Source organism: Myzus persicae, unplaced genomic scaffold (assembly GCF_001856785.1).
Source record: "Myzus persicae strain clone G006 unplaced genomic scaffold, MPER_G0061.0, whole genome shotgun sequence".
Taxonomy (NCBI): Eukaryota; Metazoa; Arthropoda; class Insecta; order Hemiptera; family Aphididae; genus Myzus; species Myzus persicae.
Genome location: NW_019100825.1, coordinates 124,928 through 145,017, shown reverse-complemented (window position 1 = coordinate 145,017; position 20,090 = coordinate 124,928). Strand labels below are relative to the sequence as shown.

The 20,090-nt window shown below is 27.5% G+C and overlaps 1 protein-coding gene across 2 annotated transcripts in view; it reads left to right on the top strand.

Moving 5' to 3' along the window:
* The first annotated feature begins 3,372 nt into the window (after positions 1 to 3,372).
* The window catches only part of LOC111026305 (whirlin), a 36,238-nt gene continuing 19,520 nt past the window's right edge, over positions 3,373 to 20,090 (top strand). Inside the window, exons 1-7 of one of the 2 annotated variants that reach the window (XM_022304359.1) lie at positions 3,373 to 4,123; positions 11,003 to 11,398; positions 15,128 to 15,457; positions 18,766 to 18,896; positions 18,955 to 19,203; positions 19,277 to 19,402; positions 19,471 to 19,649. In XM_022304359.1, coding sequence (XP_022160051.1) covers positions 11,053 to 11,398; positions 15,128 to 15,457; positions 18,766 to 18,896; positions 18,955 to 19,203; positions 19,277 to 19,402; positions 19,471 to 19,649 — 1,361 coding nt within the window. In that variant the 5' untranslated portion in view covers positions 3,373 to 4,123; positions 11,003 to 11,052. The remainder of the gene's footprint in view (positions 4,124 to 11,002; positions 11,399 to 15,127; positions 15,458 to 18,765; positions 18,897 to 18,954; positions 19,204 to 19,276; positions 19,403 to 19,470; positions 19,650 to 20,090) is intronic. The other variant, XM_022304358.1, reaches the window with a different exon arrangement.

Below are 20,090 nucleotides of genomic sequence, written 5' to 3'. Positions count from 1 at the left end.
ATATTATATTATAAATATTTGTATGGGCATAGGTAGGTTCAAAAAGTCCAAGAGAAACTTTGGTAAAATAATTACTTATTGAATATCGTGATTTGTTTGTATAAAACACTATAACATCATATATAATATACTAGCTGAATTACCCGGCGGCCGGCTTTACCCGTGTGTAGTTTTTGCTCAAAATGAAATTGTTAAATCAACACACATTGTTTAATCTTATAGAAGAAAAAAATTTATTTTACTTAATGCTATCAAGTGCTACATATTAGTAGTAGCTGAATTATAAATGAAACAAAAAAAAAAAAAATAAGAATATTTACAAATGATTCTATACGTAATTGCTCAATTCTAATTTGTCTTAAGTCAAAACCTCTTGGTATATCACATTCAGAGATTGATTTTGTGGTGCATATACGTATAAATGGTCAGGCCTTCCGACTCTAGAAAATGCCACCTATATATTATATATAATATGCAAATATCGAGTACCTACCTACTTTATATAATATGTATTTATACAAGTTCTATACATTATTAATATTATACAATTGTGTAGGTACCTACCCTAACCTAACCTATACGTAGTGTATGCGCAGCTATAATAATACAATATACCTTTGGCTTTCGATTACATATCAACCCTGAACCCATTAGAATAAATGACACATGCACAAATCGTACCTGTATATCATAGTTAAAATGGTGGTATAAATGCATAATATATTCTATTTTGTGTCAATGAAATTTACTCTGCGTCGTATAGTTATATAATAGTATCAAACGGACGCCGACCTAAAAACGGATAGATCAACCCCTCCCTAAAAAGCTCCCGCTCGGAAAATGTCAACACAGTAAAAGGGGTTTTTTCCCTACATAATGCATGTTTACACAGAAAATAATGTTTGTTTTCCACATCCAATAATACGATTTAGGAGAGGTACTATATACTCTGTGTACCGACCCTGCGCCAGCCGCACCACCACACCATTGGAAATAAACCACGCCGAACCGTCGACGACGACGACGCGCGACGGCGCGACGCCGCTCCGGCGGCGTGTTTCCTGTAATGTTCAAGCGAGGGTATATATCGCGTGTATAATAAATAATAATATTATTTCGGCTGTTGTGCTGCCGTCACTCATTGCAAAACGTTTCAAATATTAATTTCCGATTACGATTGGTTACTATACGTATACATTATTTTAGTGTCCTATATAGTATAGGAATGACGTATATACAGTATACATGCATTATACGGGGCGTTTCACTTGTATAATGCTTTATTAAGCATGCTTGCAATACTGTTATGTATACTTGTCAAAGACTCGAACATTGGCATATGTACACACTACACATAACTTGCTAATTACCAACTATCGGAAATCTTTTTTCTAATTTTATTCTTTTTTTAAAATCTGATTCGGTGTTTTTCAAATGTATAACAAAAAATTAAAATTAAAACAGTGCTCCGTTGATTTTCTTATATATTTTACATGATACGTGTATATAAATAATATGTTGAGAGGAATCAAACACTGTTTTCTAAATTCTTATCGTAATGACATTACGTTCTTTTGTTGGTATAGAATGATCATTTTTCGATCTAAAAACTGAAAGTCACGAGGACCCTTATGGCCTTATCCCTTCAATGATTGCGCAGTAAATATACAATATATAAGTATATTATAGTACGTCATTATGTATATAACAAAAAGGGTGGAAATTATTATCGCTAGGTGAAAGGAGATAAAAAAAGGAAATAAATAGTAATACGATATGAAACGAAAACCACGTATTGTATATGGACTCCAACACATCATTCTTGCGGTAACATATGCACAGACCCTTCACTATATCATTACGTAGGTAATAATAAATTACATCTCAGCACATTTTATTTATGGTCTGTCTTTGGTACTTTTTTTTAAATATTTGACGTCGTAGATAAGTAGGTACCTACCTATACCTATATCATATACAATGCATAGTAAGAATAGGCAGTATTTTAAATTCAGTTTGTATTTTTTATTTCGATATGCTGTGGAAAATACTTTTCATAATGGTATACCTACTGAAATATTTAAAATACATTTTCTAAATCCAACATATTTATATTTGTTCAATTAATTTTAATTTTTTGTTGATTTAGAGAAATAAAGATTTTTTTATTAGTGCCTGTAAAATATATGTATAGTATACAATATTATTGGTGTAGATATATGGGTATTTAAATATAGTTTACATTACATTAAAATAAAATAGTAGATATTTAGTTTTAACTTTACATTTTTTGCTCAGAGAAGGTTGATTTGATTTTATTCGGTTAGGTTAAGGTTGGATTTTGTTTAGCCTTAAACATTATCGGAAGATTTCTAAAAATCGTATCAAATATAATACCATTTTGTGCAGTACAATACCTACCAATGGAAATGGCACATTTATTTTGTGTTATTAATTTACCAAGTAGAGTCAAACTTTCAGGTTTCATGTTTGAAAAAAAAATATTACTTATTTCTTAGACAATTCATAATTTTTAGAATTGTATAGGTGCAACAGATTTGTTTAGCATTTGACCGGTTATACTATTATAGTTTTGGTTTATTTCTTAAACATGTAGGTAGCATACTTTTTTCTTGAAACAGCGTGTATCCTGAATCAGAACGCAATTTAATGAGACTTTATTTGGTGCAATTATCAATTTCATGGCGTAATACTGAAGATATCTGAAGTTCAAGAGGTGCACAGTCAAAATGTTTTGTTTTGTCAGATTTAATTTTATTAGGTATTAGTAATAAACATTATAATAACAATTTTTATGTTAGGTACTAGAAAACATTTTATCACAAATTAAAATATTTATATTTTTTCTGAGCCACCGAAAGGGTGTTACAAACCCTGAAAATGGCAGCCAAGCATTGTAATAGTAGATAATTATTTGTTATTTTACTAAAAGTTATGATTTTTTTTTAAGGTTTTTAACACTGTGTGGTTTATAAGAGGCAGTAACATTTAAGGGTTTCGTATGTATTAAACTAAGAATTTTGTATTCTTAATAAAAAAAGTGAATTATTCAGCCCATGCAATTATACAATTTATAAATGTATACATATAGTTTGTGTGTATTATTTAATGTGAGTGTGTTCGCATGCGCGAGTTTACTTCATATACATAATATAATATAATATACAACTCCGACTTTCGAGTACCAACCAACCACCTCCACAGGATCTCTAGGGACGACTAAACATGCGTCGGTATATATATAGTATAATATTACGGTGGTGGCGGCGACGGCGTTATAGTTGACCGAATCAATACTAGGTGTCGCTCCGGAGTCATTCGACTTTTAATCAATGAAAGCGAACGGGGCGACCCACAAAAAAATAAAATAAAATAAAAACAAAACAAAACTGAAACGAGGCAAAAAAAATCGGAACGTTCTTGCGAAGAAAACTACCTTCACATAATGCACATTTCAATACTTGCACTGTCGCGTCCATAATTTTATTTTAGTGTAATACCTATCATCGTCGCTGTCGTCGTAGTCGTCGCCGCGAAAGTCCGATAGTAATTTGTACACGGCCATTACTGTTATTTATAAATATCTGATTTATCCAAATCGACGTGCGTACATCCGGTTACTTTTCATCGTTCTTCAAACAGAATATTATTTCGCATGTTGTCACGCCTACATGGTGAGTACTCGGTCGGTATTATATTACCCACCGCTGTATAGTAATAATAATAATAATGTGCCGTCATATCGAGCGCCGCTTTTGTGTACAGTTCAAAATCGCGTCGTCACGTCGACGTCATCCATTTTAATATCGTATTAATATATATTATATTGTGTTTGGACAATCGAACGACGTGCGCAGAATCACCCTGTGTGATTTTATTGTGATTTTCGCCGGCCGACCGTGCCGCGTGCGAAAACCTTTAATAGCGGCGGCGGCGGCAACGACGGCAACGACGACGACGACGACGACGACGGTGGCGACAACGACGACGCGACAGGACGAGATCAGAACTCGGCGGCGGCACTCCCTCACCGACAACACCCCGACAGACTGGCACCGCATATCATGTCCTCCGCCCGCAACTACGTGAAACATTCCGTTCGGTGAGTATACAGAAACATTTTTCCATCGCTTATAGAGAATATAATAAACAAAAACAAATATATGCACCTATTTTTTCTTCTACAGACTTGGGTTTGTACATTTTACGTGTCAAATTGTATAAAATAGCCATTAGTATAATATGAGAATGAGATTCTCAAACACTTGTCTAGTCTCTTTTCTCTGTATTATAAAATAAATGTGGGTTCTTAAGTATTTTTATTATTGGTTACGAACTCATGATATGGCTACTATAAATTAGATTTAAATCAATGTTTTACTTTATAATTTACTAATTTCTAACAATACTAGTATATTACTACTTAAATTTGTATTAATCTTTATACTTAAAATATGACCTGTAAAATTTGCAAAAATATACTCCAAAAACTTTTACTATTTCATTATCATAAAGCCATGCAATGAGTTTATAGCTTATCTAGCAGTCAATCTAATAAGTAAAATAAAAAAAACATGAAATCGTAACAAAGTCCGAGACTTAGGTAATTACGAATACTTAAATAATTGTATATTTTTGTTGCAATAACTGTTAATAATTTACCATCGTACCGACGATCTCTGTCCTACAATACATTATGATGTAGACAGAGGGTACCTATACTCGCGAGCGTGCAGCGTGCCATGCAAAACCATCATGACTAAAAATCACGTAATTCCAATTTATTTGGATCGTACATATATTTCGCTATTTGAAGTCAAATAAGTATTATGCATCTCTAAAAGCTAAACAATAAAATACGATATTCGAATATTCCACCGATTTTTATAATATCCACCTGACAAATATATATATATATTATATATTAACCTAACCTATACCTGCCTTATGTTATGTGGTATAACTTATTTTTTATGATTATTATGTTTTATCCTCACAAGTCACAATTATATTATAATTAGTACTACTACTACTAGTTCTACTGCTACTGCTAATAATAATAATGATCACAGCACGTTCGCTTGTGTGCTTGACGTGGTGTTGAATGTGAAAATTTGCATATAAAATCGAAGAAGTACCAGTTAACCAATATAAGTATATTTATAAATTTTAATGAAAAATTATTTAAATGTATATATTTTCAATAAGAATATTTTTTAAATCGAGTAGGAGGATAAATGTGTTAAATGCATACTTGAAATTTTTTTTCAATTTGGGTTCTTAAAATTAACTATTAATACCATTTAATCTGTAATAATGAATTTAGTAAAATATAAATCCAAAACCATTAAAACAGGCGATATTAAAATCTTGAAAATATCGTAGCTAGTGTAGCCCTGGTCACAATTATTTGCTCTTGAAATTTAATCTTTGGCAAAATATTCCAAGTTAATACTTATCTGTCTATCAAAATATTCAAGTACCTATGAAATATTTTCCACCAGTGACAAAAATATATATATTATTATTATAGGTACATTGTAAGGAGATAAAATCAGTCTATTATGAATCATTGTGAGGGCTTAATTTTTTAAGGAATTACATTCTCACTAATAGTAATAATATACCACACTAACCTATTCAGAGATAAGCAAAATGAGATGAGCCCAACCAAATCAAAACTATTATCGTATTTTTATTGTCATTACAATCTATGTATGGAGATGAACAATTTTAATTATTACTTATTAAACATACAACAATTTTAAGTTGTTTTGAAATAATTTACTACAGGATGTTCCACAAAATACGCACTTTTTGAGTTTGGAGCTAGTCATATGCTGGATATTGTTGTTCATTGTTAAATCGGAAATATTGCCGAATGTAATATAGAAATAATTAATAAATGGATTTTCATTAAACATTTTGTTAATTTATTCATTTTTTTTTTAATGCATACTTTATAGGAGACCCTACTAAATAGTTAATCCTAGTATTAATTAAATTGATTGTCAGGAGATACTTAAACATTTTTATTTTAAAACTAAATTTGATAATTTAAAAGAGAAATTATTTTTTTATGTAAAACATTTGCTATTAATTATAAATTAGCTTTCTAACTCTTATTATACTTATATCTGCTATGAATATTGTGCCAAATTGTAGGCATTTTACGATTTTTTTTTTATTATTATTTAACATTTATATGACACAATAATTATAATATTTAAAAATCTAAATACATTTTCACCCAAAAATCATGTCTAATTTATTTTTGATTCCATATAATTTGTGGACAATCACTGTAATTGTATATTTTTGAAATTCGAACACAATGAACCCATTTTTAGGTTCTGAGCGGAGCGATGAATGTATTGATTTTACAATGATGTGTGTTTGTTTTTTTTTGTGTCTGTGTACACAATAAGTAATCTAAATAATGCTTCGATTTTCAACTTCAGTATCTTTTCCGATTGGAAAGTAAATCTAGTTGGTGAATTCACGAGAGGTCAACATTTAAAATGCTTAGTAGTTTTCACAAGGGAAAAACAAAAAAAAAAATTAAGAAAAAACTTATTTCATTTTAAAAATAATATCATAAATGAAATTATACGCAGTCTTAAAAATATTTTAACTCATATATAGCAATTATAGGCACTTGTATTTTTTTGATTTTTATTAGTTTTTTTAAAATTTATGTTGATAAACAATTTGTCAAAAAACTTGAAAATGTAACACAAATTAGCTCATTAGCTGTTATTAGTGGTAATTAAAAAAAAGTAGAGCATAAATCCACAATAATTTATCAATAGCGTTTGAAGTTCAAATTTTTACAACATTAGATATTCACTCGATTTCTCAAGAAACGATTTTCTTATTTTCTTGGAATTCAAAAACAAATAATCGTAAATACCTGAAACGTACATCAAATGTTCCAATGTTTGTTTTATCATTTTATTGTTTTAGACATTTTAAATTTTAAATGTTTTTTAGTTTTTTTTCAATACATGTCAACTATTCGTTGGGCCAAAAAGATCAAAAATACTCAAAAAACAAGGTTCTACGTAAGTAGTCAATTCTGTAACCAAAAAATCTAAAAATATATAAGCCCAGTTTTACTTTTTTTTAGGGTAATTTCAAATTTGGACGAAATTATATATTAAATTACCAAGAATGTAATATCGTACTTGAAATTTCTAATATATACTTTTTAAATATAATAATATGCAAATAATATTAATTCAACATACCAGCTACCATATTAATAATTACAATAATTAAATATAAAATATCTTAGACTAACAAATCTTCTCCTCTCAGAATCTTTTTTCGTATCAAATGATATTATTTCATTGAATTCAAATTTAACACCATTTTTTACAGTTACCCATTTGTAACCTACTGCACAGCAGAGCGTCGCCCGCTTTTTTAGTCTTTATTTTCACTAACTACAACATTTGTTTGTCTTGTAATATTTATATACATTAAATGTGTAGAAACATGCATCATTCTAATAACTGTGAAATGAACTGAAGGTAAATATTCAGTGCATGCTTTCTACTCGAATGTACTCTTTTAATAATAGTTTATTATTAACAGTAAATTTCTATTTTCCGGGTCTATTTTTTAACGTCTATTTTTGTTGTTGTTTATTTTGATGATTAAATTGAGGATACAATTATGATCACACGGCGTCTTAGGTAGACTATTTAGCTACACCGCTGTCGCGCGTTCATTTTTCTCAGTATCTCATATAGGACGTAGTTATATAATATTATTTTACACTCAAAAAACCCCAGACATTATGTAAATAATATTGATGAATACTTTTCTTTACCCAAAATATATTTACCATTGGAGTGCTAAGCCAAACTGCTGCACCAGTAAGTTTTAAAACTAAACGAAGATGCACCGGTGCTAACTTTTGGCATTTGTTCTTTTATTCACTTGCTTATAATTTCCATTTATTTATTTTTTTAGCAAATTTACTTTATCACTAGGAATGAAATCCTATTATAATATAGTATAAACATATTAAAAATATTAAATATTTATTAAAATATCAGAAAATGGTTTTAGAGGAGACATTTTTACTTGTAAATTTAATACGGTGTATTGTTTTTGTAGTCATTATATACATTTATTTATTTATATTTTTTCATAATAATCTATGAAATTATATATTACAAATTACAGTCATAACTGTGTTTATTAATAGATATACATTATATAATATCTTGATAAAATTTAAAAATGTCTATAATGTTGAGTAGACTTATGTGTCATTCACATCAAAAACTAATACCAAAAATTGTAAATTCCAATTTGTTTTATAGTTGTATGGTTGTATACATATTTATTATTATTTTAATTTATTCTAGTAAATCATGATAATAAGTCCTGTTATCATTGGCTTTTACACATATCACATAATATTATATGTAATATTCAGATATATAATTAACTAGGAATCAACATTGTACAAATAGTATGTTTCCGTTCTATTATAAACGAAATATTTATTTTAAAAAAAGAAAAAAAATGAACTTAGAGCTCATTTATTAACTAAAAATTGTTAAACTATTACAGTGTTTAAACATTTTATGAATGAATAGGCTATCAAAAAATGTAGATTAAATATACTACTCAGAACATAGATATTATATAAAATGAAGCATATTTCTAAAATAAGTGATTACTTCCTGATTATTAATTATAATCAAGCATTTAGACACATTTCAGCTTATTGTATTACAGATTATAATTTTAGTAAGGTATACTAAAAAGTAGGTACTTAGTTGAGAAATTTATTATTTAAAAAAAAAAGTATAATATGTTTTTTAATTTAATAAATTACCCCCATTATTGATTCATATGTCCTACTATTTATTTATTGATTTTAGTTATATTTGTAGAGTACTTCGATATTTCATTTATATATCCAATCTCTATACATAATTATGAATGAGGAATACTGCAGAGTACTTAATAACTTTTAATGGATTTAATTTAAGCAATGTTGCAGTTTGAATTTAATAAAACCAATTAAAATGAAGAACAAACATATATTTCAACTTTTAAAACATGAAGTGCGGGAATATGATACTACAAGGTTAGATTAGTCTTCCAAGGTTGCTTTTTATGGAATCAAGTGGAAATTATTAATTAAAATCTAGGATTTTGTGTTATTTCAATTATTTATTAAACTGGGAGGAACTTAGCAGAATTTAATAAATAAAAAATGAAATCTCAGAATTATAAGTAAGAATTATCATAAATTACAAAATTACTGTAATTTAAATTTTCATGTTACTTTACTTTTACATTTATAAATATTTTGTGTGGGCTTATTTTAGTTTAGTTTATAAATTAGAAGTTTATAAAGACGTAGATATAAAAAATATTTTTAGTAAATAATGTATGAGAAATTGTATTTATGGAATTTTTAGGCAAAACACATTTTTGTGTAGGAGTTTTGAATATATTGAATAAAATATTTTTCCACATTTTCCTAAATATTTGTACAATTTATTGTATTTTACATTTTAGTTTAACATAGCATACAAACAAGATTTTTAAAAAATACAACAACTACTAACCTTTTCTGAGTTCTGAAAAAAAAATGTATAAATGAATTTACATTAATATACATTTTAAACAATTTAAATTACAGTCAGACTCGAAATTAAAGGGACCGGCCAAAAAGTTTACGTTATCCAACGATAATACAATAATAAAAATGGTATAGACTGGGAATAAGTTCAAGATGTCGACGGTTAAAACTTAAAAGTTTAAAAAGTTCGACTGTATTTATAATATAATTGTCTATACTAGTTATTACCTACTTATTATTTTATTTGAACTTAAGTATTTGTACTTATATTTATATATGTATGTATTATATTTGTAATTAATTATATTTAAATAATAATCATTTTTTTCAAATAAATGAAGATTGTTTCACTAATCCAGTTGTCACTTGTGAGTAAAATGTTGTAGACATTTAAAATTCAGAATATTATTAATTATTTTAATATAGTGTTGGTTAACTGACAGAATCTGACATACTATATATTATGCCATGCAAATTAATTTATAAGGGATCTTGTCCAAAATTTTCTTCATTTTAATCCATGATATGTATTGGTGATACAAAATTATTTATATCCAAATTACATACTAACTTAATATACATGTGTTTTTAACGTATGGTGTTATGGTGTTACTCCCACTTTTATATGCCCTATTGGCTGTCATCAACATGAGAAAAACATTACAGCTATGCAATTTTGGTTGTTTTATTTAATTTTAAATAAATTTTTTTATACTCATCATTACAGGGTTGTAATATTACAAGTGTGAAGACGTTATTTGATGGCCGCTTGTTCATACATCACCTTTTTTTTATTAAATGAATGTTTAGTACCTGTAAGCAGGGGCGTACCCAAGGAGGGAGAGGTGGTCGGGTATGGGCCCCCCCCCATGGATTGACAGAATTTAAAATGTTTAAGGTGTAAACCACTGTTTGTATAATATTTTTACATGTTAAAAAATTTGGACCCCCTTTGAAAAATTCCTAGGTAGGCCCCTGCCTGTGAGTGCTAATACTGTTTAGGTATAAATTATCAAACATCACTAAATTGATTAGATTTATATTTTCTGTCAATTTTTTAGTATGATTTATACGGCTGTTTTCACTCATCATAACACGTTGAGACATTTCATTATAAATGGCTCTACATAGAGTGTTTCTGAAATATAAAAGTATACGAGCCTAATAAATTTACATTGAAAATGTAATTATGATATTAGTTGGTTATGTATACTATATTATGTATTAAATAGTAGATGTTGATACATATATATAACCCAATGCTAATGGGGTTGATGTTGAGTAATGATGGATGTATACTATACATCCACCATAGCAATAATATTATTGTATCTTTTTTTCAAACGTTACATTTTAATTTGTTTTCAGGTATTTTGGCGAACCAATTAAAATTTACAAGTGTTTTGTGTAATGGGAAAATGATGCTTGGAGGATGGGGTCGAAGTCCTGGGAGCAGTGGATCCGTCCCGCCGTCAGGACAACGTACCGGTCACCGACTATTACCATTGCCGTTCAACAGATCTGGAGGTGGCAGTGGAAGCGGCGGAAGCGGTGGCAGAGCAGCCGAAGCTGAAGATGTCATGGGACATTATGGACGAACCAAGGGCGGAGTAAACAAAATAAGAACTGGCTTGTATTATTCTCCACCAGGCACATCTTATACCATACTCGAAAAGCCTCCAGCTGCCTCACCACCACCTCCACCACCTAGAGCAACATATCTAAGGGAGTCATCAGCTGGCGTATCTGGACCAAATCACCCAGGTAAGAGATAATAGATTTTGGATTCTAAAATTAAATCAAGAAACCTATAATAACTATAAACTATATACTTAAACTATAATTTTTAGTTTGTGAACACATTTTGTCTAAGTTAAAATTGTCTTGTATTTATTGAACTTAAATTTAATACAAAAAATACTTTGGATTTAAATTTTAAAAATTCTTGATTGTTTTTGAGAATCGTATAACAAAACACATCGATATTTTAGATAAAATAATAAGTGACTTTGCATGGCTAAAAATACTTAGAGGGAAATATAGCTTATATTATGTTTGATTGCAAGATATTTGTTTTGAATTGCATGCCAAACATTTTTAAAAGTATTTTTCTATTTTTAAGTTGTACATCTGTAATAATATAAACATGTCATAACAATTAAATATTTATTATTTAATACTCAGATCATGGATCTAACATGCATATGCAGTATATTAGCACGAATACAAAATTACAAATTATGATATTTAGGCCATTGTACATTCAATATAAGGCCTAGTACCTTTTTAGTCTAAATTAATGCTTCTATATATTATATTCTTCTTCATTCAGTACTTCTTTAAATTATTATGAATATATTATCCGGTTGGTTTAACTATTATTTATATTAAATGTATTGTAGTTCCTATTATTAATGATTAAACCAGTAGTGTAAAGTAAAAATAGCTTAACAGTTATCACAAAATGAATTTACCCAAAGTAATAGCAGATGCTATATACAAAGTTATAACTATGTTACTAAATTGCTAAATTTAACTTATATAAATTAATAATTCTAAGATTTACTATTTCTTAGATAATTCAAGATTGATAACACGGTTGGAAAGTATCTGAATTCTCGTACATATAACTGAAATACGTATCTGAGTTACATTAGTACAAGAAAATTATATATTTAGATACTTTTTTTCAAATTTACTTGCATGAGTAAAATAGTATTGCGTTTTTGGTCAAAAAAATATAATTATAATGATAAAAAAAAATCGTCATAGACAGAGTGAGTCGAATAATTATTTAGGTATACTAATAGGTATAGAACTGAATATTTTTCAACTCAAATATCGCCTAAACAATAGTTAACAATAACACATTTTATAATATTATATTAAAATATAAAAAAAAATATACATTGTACACCCACTTATTGTAATTACATATCAATTATGTCTATGCTGATAAAATTATTCAGCTTCGTTCGTGATGTTGTAAACGGGTTCTCAGCTTATAATTTAAAGAAAATTTTATTTATGCGTAATTTAATTATTAAGTACGTAGTATGAATAATATTAAAGTCCTCCACGAATGACGCTGAAATTAACATTGTATATCCATCGTTGATTTCAGAGGGTAGTAAAAAAGACAATAAAAAAGCCTTTTAGTTACACTATATTTTGAATCTAAATTTGAATTCTTTCATTATTTTTTATTATTTTTGTAAACTATTCCATCATTTCCCAAAAATAATCCAACGAATTCTGTAAGAACATTTATTTCAAACTTCGATATGTGTAATTAGTTCAATATTCGAATGATATAATATTTAAAAAAATTATTTTCTTTATTATTTGGGAACATAATCAAATTAGTTTTTCCCTCATAGCTTCATACATTCTGTTGATTTTGATTTTATAGAGTAAAGGCCATAGGGACATGATAATTTTTAAAAACACGGGTAAGCAATAGTATAAAATACTTTTAGTTAAACGAATAACATCATCACCATTCACCAAACACCCTTTTTCAGCATGAATCCATTATTTTACTTACCTAGGCCAAGTTCATCGACACATGATGTGTTTCTACATTTAAAATTTTAATCACATTAAGATATTAGATAATGTGTTAAATTTTATTATACCAATTCGCCAGAATACAATCGGTGACATTTTTCTAATCGTTAATAACAGGAATGATATGTCGATATCAACATAAGATAATTTGAAACTATCGTGTAGGTTTCTTGTCTTTAGGTTCCTGTAAAATGTTTTGTTTTGTATAATATGCTTACCTCCACATTTTTAATTTTTAATTAAAACTCATTATAGATTAAATCAAAGAAATAAGCCATAATTCTCAGGTGAAACTTGTTTTGAAAAGCTTTAAATATTTCTAAAATTGTGTAGAATAATATATATATATATATATATATATTTATATATCAAAATAATCAAAATAATATATGTATAAAAATATATAAGCGTTCAATTCAAACTCGATTTCAATTCAAATGTTACTCGTATTTTTTAAATTGTTTATGTAACTTGTATAATTGTATCTTTCAAGTAACTAAGATTTAGAATACGTTCATAAATAGATACATAACTGTAATTGTATTGTATATTGTATCTTGTATATTAAATACAAAATAAATAAATTCAAGGATTGCAAAATCCCGGGCTATCAAAATGGTTTTAAATTTTCAAAGTGTTGATCACTTACATACACAGAGAGCTAAAAAACCAAGCTATCTAATTGAAATGAATACAAAATATCAGTATTTAGTAGTATGTATTTGAAGTATAAATTAGTATTAACATTACATTATTGAATAGTATACTATTTTAAACTGCTAAAATATTATATATTTGTATTTATATTAGTATTTTATATAATTTAGACTGTCGCCTATAGTTATATATGAAAATATAAAAGAAATATTCCATGAACCGTAATATAGAAATATTACTTTGTTATTAGATAGAGGCATGGTCGCACGGAGCCTGACTGTCTAGTACTAGTTTGTACACTAATAATAGTAAAAATAGTTCATCTAAATAAAATAACGAGAAAAAATAATCAATAATCAATTGTCTTAGAACTTAGACAATAGTTATATATACTTATATAGAACTATAAAAATTTATTTCTCGATTTATTGCGTTGACATATGCAAACAAACACATATTATTTGAAGTTTAGTAAGAGCTGCTTATTGAACTTAAAAATTCAATTGACAAAAAGTTCATGAATAAAAAATATACACAATAAATGTAATACACAAAAAACTAATAATTATTCAATATTAGGTACTTATTTATTTATTTATATATTTCAAATATAAATGTTGTCTCATTCCTAATGAAAAATCTTTAATATTTATACTTAATCGAAAAAACATAAATATATTTTTTACTTTTAAAAATGTATTGTTTCGTTTTCGTAATGACTTCTAATAATGTAAAAAATATATTTTGAAAAACTTAAATACTTTTCGGTGTAATAATTCGAAGGAATTATAATTTAATTAGTATTAATTGTCAAAATATATGATATAAAATTTTGGAAAATGGACTAAGAACTGTGGAAATATACCATTTAAAGTATATATTGACGGCATTACCCAATTGGTGAGTCCAAGAGACGAATTGTTTCTTATGTGTTTGTAATTTAATATACATGCTAATCAAAATCAGCCTATTTGAGTCAAATGAGTGAATGATTCAATTAACTGTGTCGATTAGGCTAAAAATATACAATTAAAATTTGTAAAATAAAAATTAAGGTTTAAATTAATTTGGTATTTAAAAATTAAACATTATTGGTTATATTACGGTTTGTTTATTTATTTAAATTTTATATTGGCATTAACATATATATAATATACAATGCTTTATTTATATAAATGTTGTAATTGTGATTTGTGAAGTGTTGTTCTGTCTAGTCCTAGTTGTTCTGTCCTACAAATGTACACCACGAGTTTGTTTTTCACACAGGCACTGGTAGCAATAGTAATCGTTCTAATAATGCCGGTTCACGAGGAAGTTCTGGAAAAAAGAGACCTATTTCGCCGGAACAAGTTCTTAAAATGTTTGCAGCACCCAATTACAACGCATCTTCTTCGTATCACGTGTCTAGTGCTAAACCACAATCACCTCCACCCCATGGTTCAAACACATCGCAACCACACAACAACACATCATCCACAATACATAATGATAATCTTACAGTTCGTACGATATCAATGTCAAGACCAAATGCAACGTCGGGAAGCCCATCCAATCAAGGATTTGGTATTTGTGTTAAAGGTGGAGCAGACGAATCAAGTAAGTCAAATTAATTTAACTTATTGATATTTTTATTTAAAAATATTAAATCAGAAGGTAAATATCTATTGTCTGTGATAGCTGCTAATAAGTAGAAATATATTTGATTCTTAAATTATTCCAAGCAATATAATATGTATAAACTTACACAAAGTACCTATTATATCATTTATTTTTCCTAAGAATATGATCAGCGAGGCTTGTTATATTACTGTCTCAAACCTGCAATTTCACTCTCCGCTCCCACGTAGAATATAAGAAAAGCGATAGGTAACAATAAGATCTGCATTCTGCTTGACAGCGTAATGCGTATACGTATACATAGGAAAATGATTTTAAATTATTGCGTCAATGAAAAGAATTCATATTAATTTCGACGGGTTTTGAATTCTTAGATTCTGAGTGAAGTGTTGAAATACAAACATTTTTAACAATGATAAATGTGTTTTTCTGTATCTGATGTCAACATTAAATTGAATTAAAATGCTTTAATCTTTAATATGGAAGATATTTTTCGGTAGAAAATTAGATTTATAGTTGGTAATTTAAGTAGGAGGGGGATCAAAAGTAAAACCCAGGGAAGCCAAAATACTTTTTTAAAACAGAATCATTTCTGGAAAATGCTAAATGATTATTTGGTAAAAATGTCTAAGTTGTCTCAGTTGTTCACTGTAATGGAGGTGTTAAACTTGAATTTATGAAAAGCAATGGTGTGAACTTCTATTTCTATGGATATTTAAATAATTTATATAATTACTATTAGTACTTAAATTGTATTTTAATACTACATTATGATGAAATAATGTAATGCAATTAACATCGCAAACATTCGTATTATAACATTATATCATATATTATTGTTATTAACTTATAAATCAGAACCTACGACACATAGTGTGAATATGTTTGTAGTATAAATAGCTTAAAATTGTACGTGTATAATACTATTATACACAGTGTATAGAAAATGAAAATTTAACTTTTAAGCAATAGTGGAATGTTTCAAGTTTCTACTATTAATATTTTTTCTACAAAACAAAATTGTCTAAAGTTAACTCATCATACTTCCTTTTTAATATCCATATCTTCACAATTTAAACTTCAATATCTCAGTAAACATTTATATGATGTTTAACTAAACTTTTTTTTAAATTCCAGTAAATAAAAACTAATGAGACATGAGTAATTAGTTCAGTATTACATTTTTAAATTTAGGTGTTCAATTATAAATGTTATGAATTTTCAACTGCAAAATAATTTTCAAATGTTTATTATTTTGACATATGCATTTGAACTTTAAATGTTCATCTATAAAAAAATTGAAACTGTATTTTTGATATTTTTCAATTATATGAACAATGCTTATGAGGAACCCTAAAATAACAATTTATCCTCAAACGGTTTTTGTTATCATATTTTAATTCAAAAAATATTAATTGCAGAAACATGAAACTTTTAATTATAAGTACTTAATTATCATTTTCTATACAAACTTGATAAACATTTTTATGCTTGGTTACATAACTTGTAAATTGAATACAATGTCCCTCATACGTTTTTCTTATACCTAGTAATTCAAAAATTTCCACAATTCGTTAGCACAATTTTTTTTTTTGTAATTCGTCAAACTAACGACGGCTATATTAAAAATACATACAAGTTTTTTAATACCTACTCTTTTCAAAATTCAAATGTTTACAAAAATAACGATAATTAACTGCACATTTTTTTGATTTTTACTGCATGAAAATCCGGTCTAGTTATTATAATAAATTTAAAAATATTATTCACAAGGAATAGACTCTTTCACCACTCCGTACATTACTATTTACTATATACACATTTTTATATAAATTCTAAGCAATTTTTATCATTAAATTACTTACACCGTGCTATCGGTGACTAAGCTACTCTACGCTTATATTGATTATTTACTTATATTAATATAACAGCTTTTTACATTGTATGAAATATTATTGTTATACAATATACAATGTATGTGATTGGTTTCCGCCAAAATATAGTTCAACTTATACCGTTTACAACTAATAGTAAATAGTAATAACATTTGATTTGTTAAAAAAAAACTAGTCTATAGGTATCTATTATTTCAATGTTAAATCAAATGTAGAGTATTTTGGTACTTTTACACAATATTTTTAAAATATTTACTCTAATTTTAACTATTTATACCACATGCCTATTTAAATAATTTTACGGTACTTCAGTGTTGACTTCTATTTATAAATTTATAATTATAATATATGATAAATATGATGGTTTTGGAAAAATGTAATTCAACTTTCCAAATTTCTAATAGAAAAAATAATTACCATAATATAGTAATAGGTATATTATATACGCTATAATGCTATGTTTGTATATTTACTGTGGTGTGGCTCGGTGTCTACACTTAGTTGCGTACTCGCTATAAGTGTACATACCGGCCGGCGTTGCTAGCTCCTGGATGGGTGACCACCCGGGATTTTTAGCAACAAATTCCTTGCCACGCATACAAATATATATTTCAAACCAACTGTATCCCCCTACAAACAGCTAATGGCAATAGTTGTCGGGTTTTATATCAATAAAAAATATATATATTATATATTCACTAGCTGATCCCGTGCACTTCGTTGCCCGTTATAAATGGAAACTCTATATGATTTATATATTTATCTATTTGTTTTTTCACTGCATATATTCACTTAAGTAGCAATAGCCATAGTAAATGTTCTATGCATTTCATTCTTCATACTTGACAAATATATTGAATCAAAATCTAGCTACATAGTCTTGTGTGAATTACTAATAATAATATTTTTTTAACTGTACATTATTTCTTTATTTAAGTACCTAGGTAATAGATTATCTAATATGAATTTTGATAAATTGAATATTATCGTATATTGATACATGATGAGATATCATATACAAATAAAGTTATAAATATACCAGAAGTCAATCAACTGACAACCTTGAGCGACAGACCATAATTTCTTTTAATTTTATGACCAGTAAATTACATTTTTATTTTAGACTTAATTGAATAATTTTTTACAAAAAAAACCTATTTTATGGTAAAGGTGTTCTATAATAAAGCAATCAGCTGCATTTTATATTTGACCATAATCTAACACAATAACGCTAGAACCTAGTTAATAATAGTCAAAGAATATAGAACTGTTACCTATATCATTATTATTTCATTATGATAGTCGAATTCCATAATAGTATATTGTTTATTCGTATTTAAATTTTAACGATCTTAATAAACTAATATGTTGTAAATATTCTTATTTAAATAGATGTTGGGGTGTATATATCACGGGTAGAAGAAGGAAGTATAGCCGAGAGCGTTGGTCTTAAGCCTGGAGATTCAATTTTAGAAGTAAATGGCAGACCATTTTCAACTATATCACACGAAGAAGCATTAAAAGTACGACGAATCCGAACTACCGACAAATGTTTTCCTTAATTCGTTTCTTTTTATTCAGATTTTTAAGTCATATCGGCAAATTACAATGACAGTAAAATGTCCATCACCACCTCAATCAATGCCTACCATGCACAAAAAGGACCACGACGAGAACACTAATCAAGACGATGCGTGGAATTTGTCCAGGACGTATTCATGGATTAATCGTAAGGGTCAACCAGTCTCACCTCCTTTAGAATATGCCAAACCCATTTCGCCTTACTCAAAATGGTCCTATACTCGATCATCCAAAGATAAAATAAGAAAAGTAAGCTTATAATTATATATGAGTTTAAAATTGATTTAGGTGCATCTATATTTTTTAACGAAAATGATTTAAGGTTGAATTGGTGATTGAACCGGGACAAAGTCTTGGTCTGATGATTAGGGGTGGAACTGAGTATAATTTAGGTATTTTTATCACCGGTATCGATAAAGAGTCTGTTGCAGATCGATCTGGACTTATGGTAATAAATACATTTTATTCAATTGAAACAGTATTATTCTAATTTATGTTAAAAATATTTATTTTTAGATTGGTGATCAAATTTTGGAAGTAAATGGTCAATCTTTTTTGAATTTATCACACGATGAAGCAGTAAATCAATTGAAATTTCAAAAACAAATGACACTTACTGTAAGAGATGTAGGTAAAGTCCCCCATTCCTGCACAACATATAATCCAGATACAAATTGGAACCATTCGATGGACAAGTAAGACCATTTTTGTGATGTTAAATATGTTTCAAACTTAATAATCATAAAATTTATAAATTTCTTAGGTAATTTGTGTAGTTTTAAATTTTTTTTATGTATTTTAGGAAAAACTTTTATCATACTTCTTCATATAAAAGCTTCAATTAATAGTGACTAGATGGCTATTAAAAAGTTTAATTAGACATATTGAATTAGTTAAAAACAATTTTAATACTTGTTAGTTTACACATTTTAACAATAGATATTTCTAACTTTAATATTAGTTTGTAATGAGTTTCTAATAGTACGTCTTAAATATTATATAGAAATTATAATATTCATGTTGATATTATATTATATTTTGAACGATTCATACAGATACATAATTTGAATTATATTCAAACATAACATACCATACAATTACAGAAAAACTCTTGAATAAACCAAGAATGTTTATTC